Source organism: Zingiber officinale, chromosome 5A (assembly GCF_018446385.1).
Source record: "Zingiber officinale cultivar Zhangliang chromosome 5A, Zo_v1.1, whole genome shotgun sequence".
Taxonomy (NCBI): domain Eukaryota; kingdom Viridiplantae; phylum Streptophyta; class Magnoliopsida; order Zingiberales; family Zingiberaceae; genus Zingiber; species Zingiber officinale.
In genome coordinates, this window is record NC_055994.1 from 102,788,250 (window position 1) to 102,809,835 (window position 21,586).

Consider the following 21,586-nt stretch of genomic DNA (forward strand, 5'->3'; position numbering starts at 1 on the left):
CTCCAAACGGACAATTACACCTACAATCTCTATATATTGTGAAACATCAAAACTCAAACATCAAGACTCAAACTTGAGCCAACTCAAGCTTAGTCAAACTGATCAATATGCACCAATAAATTTGTATTTTATAATCCATTAAAAGATATTCAATTGTCATTTTAATTTAATCTATAATTATTCACTTCATACCCCATCAATTACGGCTCTAAGCGAACGACACATCTCGCAAAGCTTAAAGAAGCGAACACCATGCCATTTAGCCATTTAATTGATTTGATATTGTATGATTTCGTAGTCGAGAGGTCTAAGATTCGATTCTTGGAATGTCATTATCTAAGATTAATATCTCGACTATATACTTTCAACTGAGTATTTATATTTATCTCCTTTCATATTTATGGGACCGATTTTAAGGACCATTTATATGGCGCCGATTTTATGGCAGTCCTATATTTTTTAAAATTAATTAATTTGATATCATAACGGGGAGATCATTATATATATATATATATATATATATATATATATATATATATTAAGGTTAATTTAGGGGGTCAGTAGCAATTAAGGCTTTCGTCTGGCTGAGGTCGGTGCACGCGGAATGGCCTCGGACACGGTTGCTACTTCGTCTTACTCGTCGTCGACCTCCATTGACTCCGTGCTTTCCTTCCTGGAACTTGCAATAGTGAGGCAGAGGAAATGGTGAGACATTTCTCCGCCGAAGTTTCTTTTCCGTTGGTAATTTTACCGGCTCAACATCCCTCCGCCCGTGATCCCTCTTTGCCATCTCTTTCTCATTGAGTTTCTGCATTTATAAATTTCAGCCTTTTGTGTTAGATTTTGTTAACAGCGCTTTATTTTCTTTTAGAATCTGTGCGTTTTCTACAATTTTGGTTGATCTCCTGCTGTCAGTTGTCCAGAAGCTGTGCTCAAGGAGGGGTTCTGCTTAACCGGTGTAAAAGGTGGGATTTCGTTAGCGAATTCATCGTTTTTCTCCGGTTTTAATCCCCCTTTTGGCCAAAGTTTGGATCTTCCTTTGCAAGTTTGAGGGTTTTAAAATCCTGTCCTTGGAGCATTATTCATCGCGCCCGAGATGGGTGGTCAGCTTAGCAAGAGGCCCAGCATGAGTCCAGGCAGCCTTGATACTCACGGCGGAGGCAACAGTATCCGTGGCGATGACCAGGTTAATGGTGACGCCGTCGGTCGGGCTGATGCAGTCCAGAATGGCATCGAGTACTCCGATGAACTGAGCTACTACGAGGCGGCATGCCACGCTGACCCAGAGCTTCAGTCCTTCGACTCCAAGATCCAACAGCGCACTAGCCACGCCATATCCACCCTGGCTCTCGGAGTCGAGCTTCGCTCCATCTCCTTCAACACTCTCAAGGATTTGACGGGCCACCTCTTCGAGACGAACAACGAAGTGGTCCTTGCTATTCTGAAATGGAAGGACGACATCTGCAAGAACGCTGAGCTCTCTGACCTTATCGAGGACTACTTCGAGTGCAGCATCAAGACCCTCGATTACTGTATTGAGCTAGAGAAGTGCCTCAAGAAAGCTCGCGATAGATATCTGATCATCCAATTCGCTCTCCAGCACTTTGAGGTGGAGGACAAGGAGAACAATGGAGTTGAAGCTGAAGAAAATGTTAAGAATTACACAATGACCATAGAGAAGTTGAGAAAATTTAAAGCCGCTGGCAATCCATTCACTGATGAATTCTCTCATATCTTCCAATCTGTTTATAACCAGCAGCGGTTAATGCTCAATAAGCTTCTAGCGAGAAAGAAGAGGCTTGATAAGAAGCTAAATTCGATACAGACATGGAGGAAAATGTCAAATATACTTTTTGTAGCTGCTCTTACAACTGTAATTATATGCTCTGTTATTGCAGCTGCTATCGCTGGGCCTCATGTTGCAGCTGCACTGGCTGCTGCATCTACAATTCCGATAGGTTCTATGGGAAAGTGGATTAACTCATTGTTAAAGAACTATCAGAATGCTGTGGGAGCAGAGAAAGAGCTTCTTATTTCGATGCAAGTTAGGACAAGGATTTCTTTAAAAGACCTGGATACAATAAGGGTGCTGGTTGATAAGTTGGAGATTCATTTCAATTCACTGCTGGAAAATGCAGAATTTGCCCTTAAGGATGAAGAGGTAGTAAAGTTCGCAATTGAAGAGATCAAGCAGAACTTGGAAGTGTTCATGCAGAGCATCGAGGATTTGGGAAAGGAAGTGGATCAATGCAGCAGGAATACAAGGAAAGCAAGAACGTTGGTGTTAAAGAAAATTTGGAACCTCCCAAACAACTAGAATTATCTGTTGGTAAGGCATGGTAATTGTTTACTACTTTTTTCACTTATTTTTTGTATCCAATTAGATTTAATTATAAGTCTTCTAATAAATTGCAACCATAAACATGTCAAAACCAAATTTCATTAAATAAAGCATATTGTACATGTATGAAAATTGGATGATGGAATAGAAATGGAGGATTAAGTTTGCTTTGTGTTAATTGAAGTATAGCTTCATTTTGAACCAATGCCTGACCTGTTGACTTAACCCAAGCTTTTCTATTTCATAATTGTGCATCATCAGTTCATGTTTTTCAATTTCATTTGTAATCAGCATAGGATTGAGTTAAATATGCAACTAGATGGCAGTACTTTTTGAATGGATATCATGAACTTGCAAAACTTGTAAGTGATGAAACCAGCAAAGATCGTGAGAGAAAAAAACATGACGAGGTTGATAGAAATAGAGGAGAGGATTGTAGCAGTTGGTCTACTGAGAATGAGGAGGGATCTGGGAGGGACGTTGTTGGTTGAAGATTTGGGTGAATAAAGAAGCAAAGGGACTGAACAACAAAGATGAATGAAGCAAAAGGAATCAAAGTAGTAGAGACGTGTCTTTCAGGTTGCAGAATTGAGGTAAGGAGTGTTGGTAGGTGAACAGAAAAATAGTATTAACGTCAAGTTTAGTAGGGGAGGGGAGGCCCTTTGCTACATTGATCTACAGCCTCCTCCTAAGGGGGTTGAAAAATTTATGAAAGACTCTAGATACCCAGTTGACAGGGATAAGTTATATTGTATCCATCAAAACAGAAACTTTACACTCATCCCTTAAGAATTCTAATATCAACATCCATATGTGTGTCAAACTAAATACAATCTGATCAAACTAAATGAATAACCTGTACTTTGTGTCAACACTGCACTATTTGGACCCTCTTGGTCCCATTTGGTCACCTGATAATTAAATGTGTTTTAATATAGCTGAGCTCAAGTGACATTTCTCCTAGTAGTCGTCTGACGTGACCTTGTGATCATTCGACTGTGACAACTTGCAGTTTTCGCAATTCAGATAAAACTTCAGAAAATAAGTTGAAACTGCTGATATCTAGCAAGTTAAACAGGATGAAGAATGGAGATGCTAATGTTTTGTAACAAGGGGAAATAGGGGATACAAGTGTGTGCCATCTGGGAAGAGGAATGTTCAATATTGAAATATCAAATTAAGTGAAAATTTAAGAATCTGTAACCTTTATATTGATTTAATATTAATTATTGGGTCATATAATATATTCTTTGATTACAAGATGCTACTTGTAGACATGCCATTTGGAACTCCATTTCGTCTAGCTGACAAGAAAATAAGATCAACCTTTAAACAAAAACAAGGATGATAAGAGAACAGAACTTTGCCCCTTTTAGAACAATAAATGGATGCATAATGTAAATATGAAAGACTGGAGGCATGTGATACCAACTATTATGGTCAAAACTAATCTAGCTTGAACCTTAGTTGAGTTCAACTAGGTTGAGTTGACTGTTGGTTGCTACTCGGAAAACCTAGAGGTTCCACTGTACAAAAATTTTGTACAAAGGTCTGAACCTTTTCCTAGCTACCATGTGTTCTTTTAAATTAAATTTTGGATCGCCTGCGGAACTTAACACGTTTGATCCAAAACTTAATCTATTTGTTCTTTAAGGTTTAGACTTGGATCTCTTGCGGAACTTAACACGTTTGATCCAAATCACCTAAGTTATTAATTCCATTAAATATTAATTTCCATAATTGGTTCCCAGTACTGACGTGGCGAGGTACATGGCCTTCTTGGATATGGGAACAACCACCACCGACTAGACAAAACCTTTTATGGAAAGCTAATATTTAATTTCCTAAAACTTTAGGTCAACCAAAAAGAACAATCAAATCACAAGGAAAAGAAAAATAAAAGAACACAACTTCGAAAAACATATTCGAAATACTAGAATCGTAAGCCTCTTGTATTTGGTATTATTTCCATAAATAACTAGCATGATGCGGAAAGGAAAAATTACTAGTTATACCTTCTAAAAAAACCTCTTGATCTTCTACCGTATTCCTCTTCTAACCTCGGACGTTGTGTGGGCAACGATCTTCCGAGATGAGAACCACCAAGCACCTTCTTCTTCCTTGCAAATTTTGGCCACCACAATTCTCCAAGAGAAGTAGAGGTCCGGCCACCACCACCAAGCTCCAAGGGATGCAAGAAACAAAACCACCTTTCTCTTCTTCTTCTCCTAGCTAGAACCGGCCACCATCAAGAGCTCCAAGAGAGGTTGCCGCCGGCCATAAGAAGAAGAGAAGAGGAAGAAGCTAGGGCCGACCACCAAGGAGGAAAAGAGAGGAGAAGAATAATAGAGTTGATCACACATGAAGGCACCTCTACCCCCTCTTTTATAATCCTTGGTCTTGGCAAATAAGGAAATTTAATTAAAAACTTCCTTAATTCTTTTGCCATGAAAAAGAAAAATTTATTTAATTAAAAACAATTTTCCTATTCTCAATTTACATGGCCACCATGTTATAAACAAGGAGAGTTTTAATTAATTAAAACTTCCTAATTTGTCTCAAATTTATAAAAATTTCTCCAATAATTTTCCTTCATGGTGGTTAATAAAAGGAAATTTTATAAATTAAAATTCTTCTTTTAAACACGTGGATAATTTTCAAAGGAAGTTTATCTCTAAAATTAAAATCTCTTTTCAATCTACAATAAGGAAAGATATCAAATCTTTTCTTAATCTTTTAGAAACTAATAAAGAGAATATTTAATTTTAAACTTCTCTTTAAATTATTATCATGGTTTAAAAATAAAATCTCCTTCAATCTACAATAAGGAAAGATTTCAAATCTTTTCTTAATCTTTTAAAGCTTTAAAAGGAAAGATTTAATTTTAAACTCTCTTTAAAACTATGATATCCACATAAGAAATAATTTTAATAAAAATCCTTTTAATATGATGTGGCCACCCAAGCTTGGGCTCCAGTTATCGTCACCTTAAGACCAACCTTTGGCTTGGCCACTAAGCTTGAGCTTGGCAAGAAGGTGGGTATGTGGTGGGTATAAATCTCTATATACAAGAGGCTACGATAGGGACCGAGAGGAGAAATTGGTTTTGGTCTCCGATGAAATTAAGCTTCCCGTGTTCGCCAGAACACACAACTTTCATCATAATAATTCATTCCACTAAAGAACTATTATTGAACTACAATCCCAAATTACATTTTGGGCTCCTTCTTATTATGAGTGTGTTAGTCTCCATGTTTAAGATAACAATGTCCACTAATTAAGTAAGTTCTTGACAACTCACTTAATTAATATCTAGCTCAAGAGTAGTACCACTCAACTTCATCGCCATGTCGGACTAAGTCCACCTGCGGGGTTTAACATGACAATCCTTTTGAGCTCCTCTTGGGGACATTCTCAACCTAGTATCTCTAGGACACGCCTTCTATAATCAACAACACACACTATAAGTGATATCATTTCTCAACTTATCGGGCTTATTGATTCATCGAACTAAATCTCACCCATTGATAAATTAAAGAAATAAATATCAAATATATGTGTTTGTTATTATATTAGGATTAAGAGCACACACTTCCATAATAACTGAGGTCTTTGTTTCTTTATAAAGTCAATACAAAAGAAACGACCTCAAATGGTCCTACTCAATACACTCTGAGTGTACTAGTGTAATTATATAGTCAAGATAAACTAATACCTAATTACACTACGACCTTCTAATGGTTTGTTCATTTCCATTTTGGTCGTGAGCTACTGTTTATAATTTATAAGGTACTGATAACATGATCCTCTGTGTGTGACACCACACACCATGTTATCTACAATATAAATTAATTGAACAACTACATTTATCACAAATGTAGACATTTGACCAATGTGATTCTTATTTCTAGATAAATGTTTATACCAAAAGCTAGGCTTTTAGTATACACTCTAACATTGACGTCAACTCTTTAGATGAGGTAGGTTGGGTTTGGTCAAATTGCCAGCACTCAGGTAAACTGTATTCCCATTACTGATAATTATGGATGCTCCTCTTCATGTGCAACCAACAATTTGTGCATTCTCATGCATGAATAACCAAGTTGAAGAATTTAGCAAGCGTGATAATGAGCTTTCCATTACAATTCAACAGAAACTACATACTCGATTAGTAACGTTTATGATACTTTCTATGATCATGCATTGTTGCTCAAAATCTTCATTCTTTGAACTGGAATCACCTGGTTGTCCATTTTTCAATCTAAGTTCTTTCTGTTTCATCTGCAGAATTCTATAAGATTGACATTATTGAAACGCAACTTGTCTTAGAGAGGACTACAAGAGAGAGTCTTGCTGATTTTGGAGAATGATAATAGACATCTGATGCAGGGCGAAAGTTCAAAAAGTGGCTTCCAGTTGAAGCTTGACATAGTACTATAGTAGTTGTTGGAAGATGATGAATCATGTTACTTATATCTCGTCTGGTCTTTCTTTCCTGTTAGAACTGGCTTAAATCGATATTGAATTAAGGAATCACTTGGTGGTGAATCTCATGTCCATCTTTACTTGCTCAATAATTTAATTGCTCAATATTTTGCCCTCAATGAATCCTTCTCCGGGATCCCGCATAGCGGGAGTTTCTTGTGACGGGTTGTCCTTTTTGAATAGTTTACTCTCAAGCCATGTTTCCTAATACTACTCGAACTTTTGGAGGATTATTAGTTGCCAAAGTTGATCTTATGTGATGTTAATGGACTAACTTCCTTTTTAGTGCTTATTTGTGCAATATTGGCAACAGCTTAAGCTCTAATGTAATAATTTATCAACATCCCATTTCACCTCATAGCTTAATCTTAATGTCCCGAGGTTGTGATGCAGCAAGAGGATGTCAAATTGTCACTTAGACCTCCCAGGTTCAGATTATGTTGTTTTTGTAGAGAATTTTTCTTTAAATGGGATGTGTAATTACGGGATGTTGAAATTTTGAGTTGCTTACCATGAGCATTTTTTTATTTACCCCGACAGCCAATAGAATTTTTTTTTTTTTGGTAAGACTAGATCAATCGTTCCAGATTCACTTTCACCTGATTCAACATTTTTTTTAGCTTAATCTTAATTATACTTTGACGTAGGCTTCTGAGCGTACATAATTTGAATTCTGCTTACATCGTAAAAAAAAAAAAAAAAAAATTAGAGCTGTTAGCTTAAAATGTCTGGTGATATAATATGAAGAAGATATTTTAATCTTACTGTAATCATTTTAAAAATCTATCGATATAATTAAAATTAATTACATCTCGTCTAATGGGAAATTATGGATGCGAGAATGCAATCTCTGGCGGGAAGGCGAATCGGATGATTTGTGCCCAAATCTAAGTCGACCCGATCCGATAGCCGCAGCCTCGACGAGTAAATGCGAAGAAAAGTGTTGGGCGGCCCGCCGTACCACCTGTTGAAGCCTCCTCTCGCCGATCGGTTCCCTTCCATCCTCCTCCGACCACGATTTCCATCGATCTCGATTCCGGTCCCTGTCCCGCGTCGAGGAGAAGAACACGAGCCGAGGCGGATAGAGGAGATGGTAGGGCCAGGCCGCCCAGTCTTCGTGCTTTTCGGATCTTCCATCGTCCAGTACAGCTTCAGTAACGGCGGATGGGGAGCAATCGTAGCCGACGTCTATGCCCGCAAGGTACTCGATCAATGCTCCTCCTAATGATGGTATCGTTTTGCAACTTGATATTAGAGGTTGAGGCAGCTCAGACACTGCCTGTAGACTAGATGGAGACTTTTCATGGTGCTGGTTGGCATCCTAATGTTGAAGGAGTAGGGAAAAAATAAGGGCAAAAATGAATAGGACATCCCTTATTTTTAAATCATCAAATGGGTGCTCCTGTATGATTAGTACCAAAGGGGCACCTTATCACCTATAATATACCCATTTATGATTTATTGAAAAGTGAATATTTCTAGTGACAGTTCACTTTAGTAATTGGGAAAAAAAGTTATTTTAATTTCTCATGTAATTCTAGACCTACTACAGGCAAATATTAAAATCTTAATTGAGCAAAGGTATATTGCAGTATATGAAATTCTCAACCTAACAAAATATTTCCAATCAAATTGTTCACTTTTGCTAATTTGGCTTTGAGCCTCCATCTCTCCCTCTGCAGAATAGTTACTGACAATAATAGCTTTAGTAGCTACTAAGGTTGTAGAAACTCTAGTATATGACCTGAATGCATTGCATTCTGATTAAACTTAAAAAGATATGCCAGGATTCACTTTCAACTTGAGATTCTATGCATAGTTAACCTATAGAGATTATTAGCCCATGGATCCTTAGAGGATTGGCACATACATATTCTTCATTATCTCAAATACAAGTCATTGTGATCGGTAACAAGGGGAGTGAAAATCTACACTTGACCTTTTAGTTAGGAATAATCTTGTTTGCCTTTATGGGATGGCTTCTCTTGATCCTTTTTCAAGGAAGGATCTTGCTTGCATCCTGAAAATTAAAACGAGTTCTTGCACCCTTTCAATTCAGCAAATTAAACTCAACTAGTTTCATGAATACTCAGGTTGCAGCTTCTTCAATATTTGCTATATTCACTAAGTTGTTTCTCACGGTTTTGTACATCTGTTGACGAACTCCCACCTCAATGCATGTGAATTTCACGTGGATGACTAGATTCATTCAATGGTAGTCATATACTATGATATATAGTATGATCTCTGTATATTTTGCTTTGTGATGTTAATGAGAGGTGATTCTCCAAATATTAACTTGAATTACCTTGTTTTATTTTGAATTAACTTTGGCAAAAACCTCTTAAACAAGAGAGAGAAAAAAATCTGGGAACAAGGTAAAAAATCATGGATCTTGGAGGTAGTAATCAAACAGACAAATGGCCTAGGTTGAGAATAAAGGCATAATTCCTAGAATTCCCTTTTCTATCAATCTTAGGTATGTCAGGAATTTTAATTTTTTAATCATTTTATTGGTGGATTTATTGTCATTCAACTTGAATTACCTTGTTTTATTTTTTTTTAATACAATTATGCAAAAAGATAGTTCACCTTCTATTGTTGCTTTTCAATATATATTGTAAGTTTCTCCTCCTATATCTATTTTTATCTTCCGACAATATTGACTTTGCAAATCAAGATCTCAGATTCTGTTGGTTTTAATGTTCAGTATAATCAATGTCTCTCTTGATACTCTTTTTTTTTTTCTTTATCTAATTCAGGCTGATATTTTGCTGCGTGGATATCTTGGTTGGAATTCAAGACGTGCTGTTCAAGTAGTTGCAGAAGTTTTTCCAAAGGTATGATGTCTTGTTCCTTCTGTTTGTAATGATGTTGACTTGCCTGAGTGATAGTTTAGGCAGTTTCAAAAGCATAATCATCTATTTGTATCATAGAGCACTGGTCTTACTTCACGCTGTGTTCCACATTATTTTTTTTTTGTATACAATGGGTGAGTTCTCATGTAATTATGCTTCTATATATGATATTGAAGAACATGGGAATCTTTTGTTCACAATGCTACTTGTGCATTCATTTCTATTGCATCCAGTAAATCTATAGATCATCCATATATCAGAACTTTTTATTGCTATCTGTATGCTTTATTCTGGCTTTTGATGGGCAATGAACGCTACAATCCACGTCTAGCATCTGAAGAGATTGGTGGTTGGAAGCTTTCCAATCTTATAGAACAGCAAGAATCATAGAGTTTGCCAACTTTAATAATTTCTTTTAGCTGATCCTTGCTGTGATTAAAGAGCATAATAGAGAAGAAAACGTTTACAAGATTGAATATTTAGCTTCCTTGACTTGGCCTAGAACTGTTTGTTTTTCTCTGACATTAAAGATGTCACTTTCACAGTTCTAAATGATGCATCCATTTATTCTGCATGTTTGGCATAATATCCAGGTTCCATGTGAAGCCTTTGACCTTTCCAAAGATTTAAAATACTTGCTTCTGTTATTGGAGAACCTGTCAGCATTCTTTTTTTAATTTTTATCAGTGGCATTGCAACAACCGCAAACTAACACACTTTTCTTGTGATTTAGGATGCAGCTGTGCAACCTTCTTTAGTGATAGTTAATTTTGGTGGCAATGACTCAATGGGCTCTGATCCATCTGGCCTAGGTCCTCATGTGCCTCTCCCAGAATATGTCGAGAACATGAGAAAGATAGCTACACATCTTAAGGTAATCATACAAGGCATAGACGACCCTATTTTAACAGCCTCTTATATGAGCTAACACTTATTTTATATTTAGAGCTTATCTGAAAAGACACGCATTATCTTCCTTACTCCTCCACCAGTGAATCAAGAAATGTTTCGCGGCTCACAAATTGGGTATCATATTGATTAGACATTTCAAGTTATTTTGTCTCTTTTATATATATATAACAACTTTACTTTCATGTGCAGTCCTTTATTAACTCGGTTAGTCCGGACTAATGAGTTGATTCAGATGTACTCTGAAGCTTGTATAAAACTGTGCAAGGAGATGGACATAAAATTTATTGACATGTTCAATGCAATACAAATGAGGGATGACTGGGAAACTGCCTGTTTTACGTAAGTCTCGTCTCGTTTGCCATTCTGTTTTTCTTATTCCAAGGCAAATATTTAGGACTGATACATAAGAGCTCCATTGCAGTGATGGTATTCACTTGTCCTCCGAAGGAAGCAAGATAGTCGTAGCAGAGATAATTAAGGTCTTGAAAAATGCTGGTTGGGAGCCTTCTTTGTACTGGAAATCCATGCCAACAGAGTTTTCGGAGGATTCGCCTTATGATTTTATTGCTTCTGATGGAGTAAAAACAACCAACATTTCCAACTTGACTACTCACAGAGAATTCCAATGGGACTAGGCCTGGAGCACCCTACCAATGAATAAGGTTATTTCTAAATGTGTTAAGAATGAAACATCTAACTGAAATAATTTTGCAGAATCAAACTTGATGCTTGAACTGCATCTGATGTCTGTGATTTTATCAATGGAAGCAGGAGAGAATAGCAGGAATAGGTAAGGACTGAACAAATGGGGAGGGGGCAGTGAGAGATAGAGCATGCCTTGGTGTTGATGAAGGCCAATATCTAGATCGAAGTTAGTTTTTGAGTATGTATAAATTATATTTCAGATTTATTGATGAAATTTGGACACCTAAATTATTAAAAAAATAATAATAGATTGATAAATTTGCTAAAATAAAAGCACCCATTCAATTTTCTACCAAGATGAATAAATTTATCAAGATGAGGTTGGTTATATGAATTTTTTTTACATAGTTCTATTCTCTATTATATTATCATTTATATTTAAATAAATTTTATTTTCTTTTATTCTTGTTAATTAAGTAATTTTGATTTTTTTTTTTATCATTTGATGTGCTCTCAACTTAAAAATAAAAAAATTAATTAAATTCATATTTACACTTCTTAACTTTCTAAAAAATATTTAAATTTAGTAACGCTATAAATAAATTTGGCAAAACAATATCCTTGTGATTTTTAGGAAGGATATAGGATTGGATGAGAACAGTTTATTTAATCAAAATTATTTGTGAATTCAAGATATTAATTGCACTTAGTCACCCGCTACTAAGCTAGCTCTAGCTCCATCGTCAGCTTAAAAAAAACAAAAACAAAAACTATGAGATAGCCTAGTTGACACTTGATATATGGTGGTGAAAGATGAATATGTTTATCTCCGTCAATTCGTCCTATGATCAATATAAAGGAGGTAAATCATATGTGACTACTAACCTTTAGAATAGTGACTAACATATAAGAGAGAGATTTACCTCGGCTATGTCGAGATTCAAACTCCTAATCTTATGCTGGCAACACCTCATACCTTTGCGTTAGTCACTAAACCATCTCGAGAGGATAACACACACATATATGTATATAGTTATTTCAATTTTATGGTCAATTTTTAATAGTTGTAAAATATCTCATCGGATATATAACCTCATCCATATAAAGGACTATTGTGTTAGGGTAAATGTACTCCGTAATTTACCCTCTTCTAGAGAATGTGAGGCTATCGTGGAGGGACCGCTAAGGTGATGATTTTACCTTTTGCTCCAACAAAGACTATGAGATAATATAAATGTACCTTTTTTTGTTAGTTGGCATCAGATATCCTGCTTACATCAACTAATCCTGAGAGTGATTGGTTTAGTTTCACATAAGTTTTCCATTAGTTACCAGAATAAATCAGGAAGCGCTTATAGCGAGTGACTTATTAGCCCAACGTTCTTAGATCAATTATTCATTAAGAAAAATTTATCTGTTAATTTATCGAAGTTGAGACTCAATCATAATATAAATGTACATAAACATGCTAAACTTCAATATCAATAGGAAATGCCAACAATATAAATGATAAAAAAAACTCTCCGAATTTCTATTATCTAAAAGATCATTTTTATGTTAAAAAAATATTACAAAATTATCTATCTTATTTTCGATAATTTACTGAACCACATAATCAAAGTCCTGGAATACCTAATCACTTGTCTCCAGGGCTATAGTGCCACGGTAGGACATTCAGGTTATCATCCAGGCATCTGCGGTTCGAACCCCAGTTATGACATATTTGTAGGATTTTTTCCTCCAAATGGAGGACGCAATCAAAGGATGCTAGGCTTCTAGGCTATCCGCTGTATGCGCTTCCCGATTTACTCTGGTGGCCAGTGGAAAACTTCCATGGGACCAAGCCGGTCACCCCCAGGGATAGTCAATAAGGCTAACTAGAATTATCATTTTTTTTGGAATACCTAATCACCTCTCCCCAGGGCGTAGCACAGCTGGGGCACATGGTTTCATGGTCAAGAGGTCCAGGGTTCGACCCTCGGGGTGTCATTACCTGGGGTTAGCGTCCCGGCCATGCGCTTTCAGCTGTGTACCTGTATTTACATCCCTCCATATCCATGGGACAGACTCTAGAAGGGTCGCTGATGTAGCGATTCCACATTTTTTTTTGGAATACCTAATCACCTAAGCTAGTCATTACGTGGTAGATTTACAGAAATGGAATACCTATCTGTATCTAAGTTTTATAATTATCAAATCACGTACCCAATACCTATTTTACCCCTTCATATTTACTGAATAGATTTCTAAATCGATTGGGGTACTGTAGGAATCGGTTCGATAATATTCTATGACGATGAATAGTTTTCCCAATTGATTGTGTTATTGTAGCAATTGATTCGGAAATCATATGTGACAATGAACATATTTCTCAATCGATTTAGGCATGAGAAGTGATATCGGATGCTCATTTTAAATGATACGACGATAATAATCACTAACCAGCACCACAAATGAGATCCTTGGACTCCCCCTTTTCGAACATATAAAAAAATTTATTTTTGGAATGACTAAGGTCCATCGGCCGATTTTGTCCAAAAGTGGTTGATGGACCTAATAATCACCGATCAGCAGGATTCTCCTTAAATCCAAATGAGGTAACCACTTGATCAAATTTCCAGTACCACTGATGGGGCACCTATTTTAAACCATAAATAAATTGTTTAATCTACATACTAGATGTTTTGAGTTCTTAGACTCAAAGTTCTTTGGTTGCACCATATATATAGACTCCTCTATGTCTCCATTGAGGAATGCAGTTTTTGTTGGAGCAATCTAGGTGTTCTAGGTTTTGATGTTTGGGCAAAAGTTTAAGTTAGTTTTATTGTCGTATTTGATATGCATTGTGAGTGTGCAGGATACAGATACAACAACATAAATCCAAGTGTGACTTGGTAATGAATGAAGTCCCGGAGGTACGACCTCTTGACAAAGGAAGACCCGACAACAATGACAAGCCCGATGGAAGCTCCAAAAGGCAAGGCGTGAAGGATGGGGAGGCATCCGAGGGACGCGAGACTGATGGAGGAGGCTAGAAGGTTAGGTCTAGGTTGTGCGGGCAAGGACGAGTGCATGAGAGACTTTCCTCAGGGTAAAATTCTAGTGTATACTGCAGCAGTACTATAGCATTTCTGTAGCAGTCGACTGGTAGCTGACCGTTGGCTTGTAACGATCGAATTTCACTTAGGACCAGTTAATTGGTGATTGTACCAGTCAACTGGTGGTGGGAAACATAGCTAGGTGTTTTCTCCCGAGCTTTATTTAAGAGAGCTCAGGGTGCATGACCATGATTGACGTAAATAGAGGTGATTAACCCCTATTAGAGCCTCCAAAGTGCTCTTGTGTGCCTAGCGTGCTTGTGCGAGTTTATGGCGAAATTTCTCCACCCACAAGGAGCTACGTGAGCTAGCTGAAGGTTTTTCGGGGAGTCATCCACCGACGGATCAGATCGTCCACCTTACGGACAGCCGTGGAGTAGGAGCTTTATCTCTGAACCACGTTAAATCAACGTGTTAGGTTTGCTTTCTCTTGTTAGTATTTGTTTTGGCATTCCGTTGGGCATACTAACCATTGTAGGAAGCAAACGTTAGGTGAGTCGCTATTCATCCCCCCCCCCTCTCCTAGTGGGCATCAAGGTCTCAATAGTTTTTACGTCCATTTGATGTAGCTCCAAATCATAATGAGCAATAAGTACCATGATTACCTTAAGGGAGTCTTTCATCGACACAAGTGAAAAAGTCTCCTTGCAATCAATGTCTTCTTTCTAAGTGAATCTCTTAGTAACAAGACTAGTCTTATACTTTTTGACATTGCCCCTTGAATTCCGCTTAATCACGAGAATTAGTGGTTCTCTATTCCCTTGTGGATTGCCTTAAAGGTACTTGTTTTTGAGGTGATTGAGGTACTTGCTCCTCAATATGAGGCAATACTTCAATTTTAGTGGTAGGTTCCTACAATTACATTGGAGATGTCATGGAAATATCTTGATTCACTTTGTTCACTGAATGTGTGATACCCATAATGTGCAGTATGGTACCACATCACTACTGATCACACTAGTAGTGACCACATGAGGATCACTAATGCTTTCCATAAAAGATACATCCCTAATTTTATCACTCCCACTGCCCTCAATGAAGCGTTTCCCGTTTTGAAGAAGGATCTCTTAGAGGGATAATAAAATTTATACCCCTTTAATTTCTCAGAGTAACAAAAAATTACAGCTAACTGTTCTTGTGTTCAGTTTTCTTTCGTTAGACCTATAAGGCTTAACTTCAGCTGGACAACCCCAACCGTCTAAATGCCTAATGCTAGGTTTCTACCCATCCATATTATTGGTGCAGGTAGCATCAGAATCAAATATAAGTTTTAATGTTGCCAAAGGTTCAAGTTAAGTCTTGTTGTGAACTAACAAGTTGACCAAGTGTACAGGTTGTTTACTCAACCAGGAAAGTCCTAGTTGGAGGCTAGGCAGGAAAGACTTAGCAAATCATGGAAGTCAGGAGGAAAGTCCAAGTGGGTCGAAAGGACTCTACACTTGGCAGGGAAGCTCGATAGGTTTGGAGGACTGAAGATCGAGGGAAAGTCTTGGGTGGCTGATCCAATGCTAAGCGACAAGTCCAAACAGGTCTGGAGGACCAAGGTTTGGCAGGTAGGTTGAGGTAAGCAACTGGAATAATGACAGTGAGGTCGTGTTCCTGAAAGGAATAACCTAAGGTCGTTGATCCAACTAAAGAAACCGGGAATGTTTTCAAGTTGAAATCAAGACAATTCTACTGTCTAATACTACTCATGTATCAAATATAATATTACTGTATTAACCTTTGTTTTACAGGATTATATTGTCTAACACTATTTTGTAGATCCGGCCTAATCAGTCAACCGAACACAGGATCGATCGATCGAACCAGGTGGACTCAGACCAAAGATCATATCATAGCAGAACAAAGTGGAGTTCGATTCAAGTCTGATCAGTTGACCAAACAAGAAGATCGATCGACTGAACCTTGATGATGTGACGTAAATCAAACCGAGCCGAAGCAGAGAAGGAAACCTGGCTGATTGGTCGACCGAACAAAATGATCGATCGACCGAACCATTCAATGTCATCAATGGCCGAAGATCGAATCTCAGCAAAGAAAGAAGGGAGCAGATTCAGTCGATCGAACCCAAGGATCGGTCGACCGAACGTTGACCATTCTTATAAAAAGAGCTCAAGGTCTGAGAGTCAGCAACAAATCAGTTCTGAGTTCATCTCTATGCAAAGCTGCTGTTCGTGTGACAAGTCTACTACTCATCTCCAAGCAAGTTGTTGCTTCATCCAAGAAGTACCGACCGATCTTCATCCTACATCTAGTGTTGGTATATTTTATTTAGCTTGCTTTGTACTTTATTTCAAGTAATATAGTAAGTTGTTACTATCTTACACATTTCATTGTACGAATTGCTTCTTTCCGAAGGTTTCAGAAAGAAGGATTTTAGTGAATTGTCCAATGGTGCGATCAAGGATCGCGGGTCTTGAAGTAGGAGTCGACCTAGGCTTCGAGCCAAGTAACCGAATTGTGTTCTTTATTTTCCATTGCACTACTTTGGTTTAAATACTTAACAAGAAAAGAGTTTTTTAAAAAGTAATATTCACTTTCTCGATCTTTCAATTGGTATCAGAGCCTGGTAGCTCTGAAAATACTTAATCATTTTTCAAAGTAAATTTTAAAACTTTTTGTTTTCTTTTTAAAATAGGATTTCTTTTTCTTGTTCTTAAACTTTTTATCCCGCACTACTAATCCCAAGATGAGAGTCTTGGAAATCTTCTTTTACTTTTTCTTTGATAGCAAAGATGACAAACTCCTACCAAGAAGGATACAGCACAGTCCGCCCTCCACTGTTCAAAGGAGAGAATTTCAGCTACTGGAAGAATAGAATGGAATGCTACCTCAAATCCAACATCGAACTCTGGTTCACTATACTCAAAGGTTACACTCCCCCGATGGTAGATGGAAAGCTGGTAGAACCAGAAGACTGGACTCCTCCGATGATCAAGAAGGCACAACTCAACTACAAAGCAATCAACATTATTCAATGTGGCCTAATGATGGAGGCACTGAATTGAGTCGGGCCCTACAAAAATGCAAAAGAACTCTTGGATCATCTGGTAAAATTGCACGAAGGAACCCACGAATCTAAGGTAAACAAAAGGGATTTGTTATTAAATAATTTATTTAATATTAAAATGCTTCCCAGTGAGACGACTACATAACTACATGCCCGATTGAAAGATATTCTCAATAGACTACATCTAATTGGACACAACCTAGAGAATCGTGACACAGTAAGGTATGCACTAAATGCCTTCTCAAGAAATGCTTTGTGGACATCAATAGTAGATGCATACAAAGTTTCGAGGGATCTCTCAATTCTGAACCGTCTAACTTGAGTCAAGTTGAGAAAGGTGTTGTCTTGTATGCAGAATCAAGCAAAAAAACCAAGACCAGAGCCAAGATTAAACCAGAAAGTGAGTCTGACTTAGACTCAACCAATAAAGAGGAGCTGGTCAACATGGTCCGAAAACTACTAACAAGGAAGAAGTTTAAAAGGAGCACCAAAAGGACATTGATTAACCAGACACTAAACAAATAAAAAATGATTTGTTACGGATGCAACAAGAAGGGACATCTCAAAAAAGAATGCCCTAACCGGAAGGAGGAAAATCCAAAATCAACACGAAGAAAGAAGACCCTCAAAGCAATGTGAGACGAGATATCTTCCGAAGAGTCCAATGTAGAAGAGTCGAAGCATTCAAGACATCTTGCCCTTATGGCAAGAAACGAAGGTTCCAAGTCCGAGGAGGAGTACGAGTCTGAGACCGACATCAAGTCCGAGAAAAGTCACGGATCCGCATCCATTTCTGAAGGTCCCAATATGGTAACTTTTTATTCCAAATCAAACTTACTTAAAGTAGTTAAATGTTTGTTTAAAAAATTGACAAAATCTTAAAAACAAAATAATTTGCTACTTAAGGAAATAGACCACCTTAAGGAGCAAGTTAACTTGAGTGACTCGACTAATCAAGTTCAAGTTGGAACTTCAACTCAAGTTACAAAACTTGTTGAAATAAATTTCAACTTGAAAGGACAGGTTGAGCGACTCAATAAAAAGTTGGAAAAGTTTAAACTGGGATTCAAGTGTCTAAATATGACACTTGGGTCGCAACGAGTTGTGTACAACAAATTAGGACTTGGCTATAAACCAAATAAAACAAACAAATCATATCTATATTTAATCAGTCAAAATGTTAGAAGTCAAGTCCAAGTATGGGTTCCAATAAAATGTTTAACCAAATCAATCAAATCAAATCTTTACTTGATCCCTAAGAGTCAAATCCACTACTTAAATAGACCATATCTAAGCTATGACTCAGGGGGAGAAAAATAGAAAAATGGTTCAAACAACTTGATTAACCAACTTTACATGCTTAGTGTTGGATCGAGAAGCGCTAGAGGGGGGGTGAATAGCGCTTGTGGCTATTTCGTTCAATTCGTAAAACACTCGAGTAATAAACACAGCAGAATTAGAAACAAACACACAGAAAGAACATGAGAAGTTACTTCGTTCGGAGCCTATCTCGACTCCTACTCGAAGGCCCGCGATCGTTGATCGTTTTCGATGGGCAACAACTATAATATCGTCAATAGTACAAGTATGAAATGAGTATAGAAAATCTAAGCAATACCGACAATAAAATTTACAGAAATCGAAGCGTCGGGTTGTCGAAAACTTGTCGCAGCTTAGTTGGAGTCTCTCGTTAGCAGCACGTTGTAGATGGATCGATTGGTACTTAATTGTTAAGAGCTGCTGGTCGAGACCCTCTTATAAAGGGTGTTCAAGGCGCCTCCATCAGGCTCCAAGGCGCCTTGAATCCCTAAGTTTTATCCCGGAAATGACTCTGCGATGAAGCTTTGACCGCTGCCTTTTATCCATCTCAAGGTGCCTTCATCACTGTCCAAGGCGCCTTAAACCACCTGTTCAAGGCGCCTTGAGCTTCCTTCAAGGCACCTCCAACCCTTCTGGACAGCTAGCTTCGGCTCGCACCTGAGGCGCCTCCAAGCTCCATGGAGGCGCCTCGGTACTGTTCATCCGAGGCTATTCTTTGCACTTTGGTCCCTGTAAGATACATTAATCCCAAATATACCTTGTAGCACAAAGTTAGCACATAAAACATAATAATATAAGTGAACGACAATCATCGGACTGTCCGAGTCTAACTTCGGGTTTCCAACCGAAAACCCTAGGTCGACTCGACGCCTACTGTTCCCTCTACGGGGAACGCGCCCTCACCTACTCCACTCAGGAGATTTACCTGATGCCAGTGCGATCCTCCAGATCGACTGGACTTTTACTCGGTGCTCGATGCTTCCAGACTTTCTGCTGGACGTCCGCTTCCCGGCTGGTCCAGTCTTTCACCTAGTTCGCGACACCAGGACTTTCCACATAGGGTTACCCCCCCCCCCCCAGGACTTTTGCCTGAAGCACTCGACCCACCAAGACTTTTCGCATAGGGTTACCACCCCCTAGGGTTTTCACCTTGCCTAACCATAGTTAGGGCTTTTGCCTAAGTACACTTAGGACTTTCCTGCAATCTCATTCAGACTATTAGATCACCACACATCTTAACTTTGAATCCTTTGTCATTATCAAAACTTAGGTTCGATCGTCGGATGCTTCCCGCACCAACACTTAGGATTCGGTTTATTTTTCTGTTTAGCTTAAAATGGTTAGTTAAAAATGTTTACTAAACCCTAATAACATAGCACCAGACTAGATTGGGATGATAGTACGTCAAGAAAGCTTTGTTGAAGGGATGTCTAGGCTGAATCTTATGTATTCTACCTGGTGTACTACACTTAGTGGATATGACTGAAACTATCTTAGTCAAACATGAGCTAGTTAGACCAAAATTTAGTATTAAATTTTTTGGGCAGAAATATTTTGGAAAGTATTCAGCAAGTGGTCCACCATTGATATATAAGAAGGTCATATTCCTTACCACTAAACTGAAAACTAATCCTTAGGAAACCTGCTTGACAAACCTAAAGTTAAGTTCGGATCTAACATGAGTTAAACAACTTTTTTTATAGGTTCTTTATTCAAATCAACTAAAACTTAACCTTAAAATCAAAATTCTAAACTAATCAAAATTAATTAAAACATAAACTCAAACTTAAAATTTTAAAACTCAATTAATTTGAACTTAAAACATAGCTTAAATCATAAATTCAATCCCAAATCTAAAATTATTTTAAACTTAATTTAAAGTTAAATTTGAAAAATAATTAAAAATTAAATTCAAAGTCAATTTAACTAAATTCAACTTATTTATTAGAACTCAACTTAAAATTATTGAATCAAAAAATTATTATTAACTTAAAAATTAGATTAAAATTATTAACTTAAATTAAAATTATTAACATAAATTAAAATAAAAGTATTAAGTTAAAATTTTAAGTCTAAAATTGTTAACTTAACCTCAAAATAAATTAAACCCTCAAAATTAAACTTAAATTAAAAGTTTAATCAAAACTAACTAACATAATTAAAATTTGTCCTTAAAACTATTTTAAAATGAAATTATTTTAAATCTTGATTTAAAATTCTAAAACTTAATTAAAGTTATTTTAAAACTAAATTATCTTAAAACCTAATCAAAATTAATCAAAACTTAAATTTCAAACTTAAAACCTAATTAAATTTAAAATTAAAAAAATAATTATTCAACCTAAAATTTATTTTAAAAAAAACCCTGGATCAGTCGACCGAACGTCAGGTTCGATCAACCAAACACTCCATGAATCTGAATCCTGCTGTTAATTGACTAAGCCAACCTATTAATTATTCGGTCAATCGAAAACATAACTTCAACACCGCGAATTCAACCTTATCTACTTCTCCGAAATTCTACCACGATAAATGTATCGGTCGAACGAAAACCAACCAACTACTTCTTATTGGCCGGTTTTTAAGGGATCGGTCGATCGAACCCCTTTTCGGTTGACTGATCGAGGCCTATAAAACGAAGACTCGGGTAGCAGCTGAGTCTCATCCCCACCTCTTCTTACCTTCCTCTCCTTCTACGCCATCTTCGCCTATTTCTCCGCCTATCGCCTTTCTCGGAACGCGAAAATGCCTCTGTAATCTCTTTCCAAATCTTCTTTCCATATCTATTTATGATTTATTTATTTTATTCCTTTAATAATAGTGAAAAGAGTCGTACAACTGCACAACATGAGGCTAGCTCCTTAAATCCCAGCTAGGACCCTAGATTCTCAACTGAAGATCTATGTCTATCTTT

The 21,586-nt window shown here is 37.2% G+C and overlaps 2 protein-coding genes across 6 annotated transcripts; both read left to right on the forward strand.

Moving 5' to 3' along the window:
* The first annotated feature begins 559 nt into the window (after window positions 1-559).
* LOC121981276 (UPF0496 protein 1-like) lies at window positions 560-6,889 on the forward strand. Of its 4 annotated transcripts, none has more exons than XM_042533719.1 (3): window positions 560-705; window positions 872-2,339; window positions 6,629-6,889. In XM_042533719.1, the coding sequence occupies exon 2, from the start codon at window positions 1,097-1,099 to the stop codon at window positions 2,315-2,317; it is 1,221 nt and encodes a 406-aa protein (XP_042389653.1). In that variant the 5' UTR covers window positions 560-705; window positions 872-1,096; the 3' UTR covers window positions 2,318-2,339; window positions 6,629-6,889. The 4 variants fall into 4 exon arrangements, with proteins under 4 accessions (XP_042389653.1, XP_042389650.1, XP_042389652.1 ...); XM_042533716.1 differs by having other exon boundaries at window positions 872-2,329; XM_042533718.1 differs by having other exon boundaries at window positions 599-772; window positions 872-2,329.
* A 758-nt stretch (window positions 6,890-7,647) lies between these two features.
* LOC121981277 (GDSL esterase/lipase CPRD49-like) lies at window positions 7,648-11,559 on the forward strand. Of its 2 annotated transcripts, XM_042533721.1 has the most exons (7): window positions 7,648-8,027; window positions 9,589-9,666; window positions 10,418-10,558; window positions 10,631-10,710; window positions 10,786-10,935; window positions 11,018-11,258; window positions 11,368-11,559. In XM_042533721.1, exons 1-6 carry the CDS (start codon window positions 7,755-7,757, stop codon window positions 11,229-11,231), a joined length of 936 nt encoding a protein of 311 aa, XP_042389655.1. In that variant the 5' UTR covers window positions 7,648-7,754; the 3' UTR covers window positions 11,232-11,258; window positions 11,368-11,559. The 2 variants fall into 2 exon arrangements, with proteins under 2 accessions (XP_042389655.1, XP_042389654.1); XM_042533720.1 differs by lacking the exon at window positions 11,368-11,559 and having other exon boundaries at window positions 11,018-11,312.
* Window positions 11,560-21,586: the final 10,027 nt, after the last annotated feature.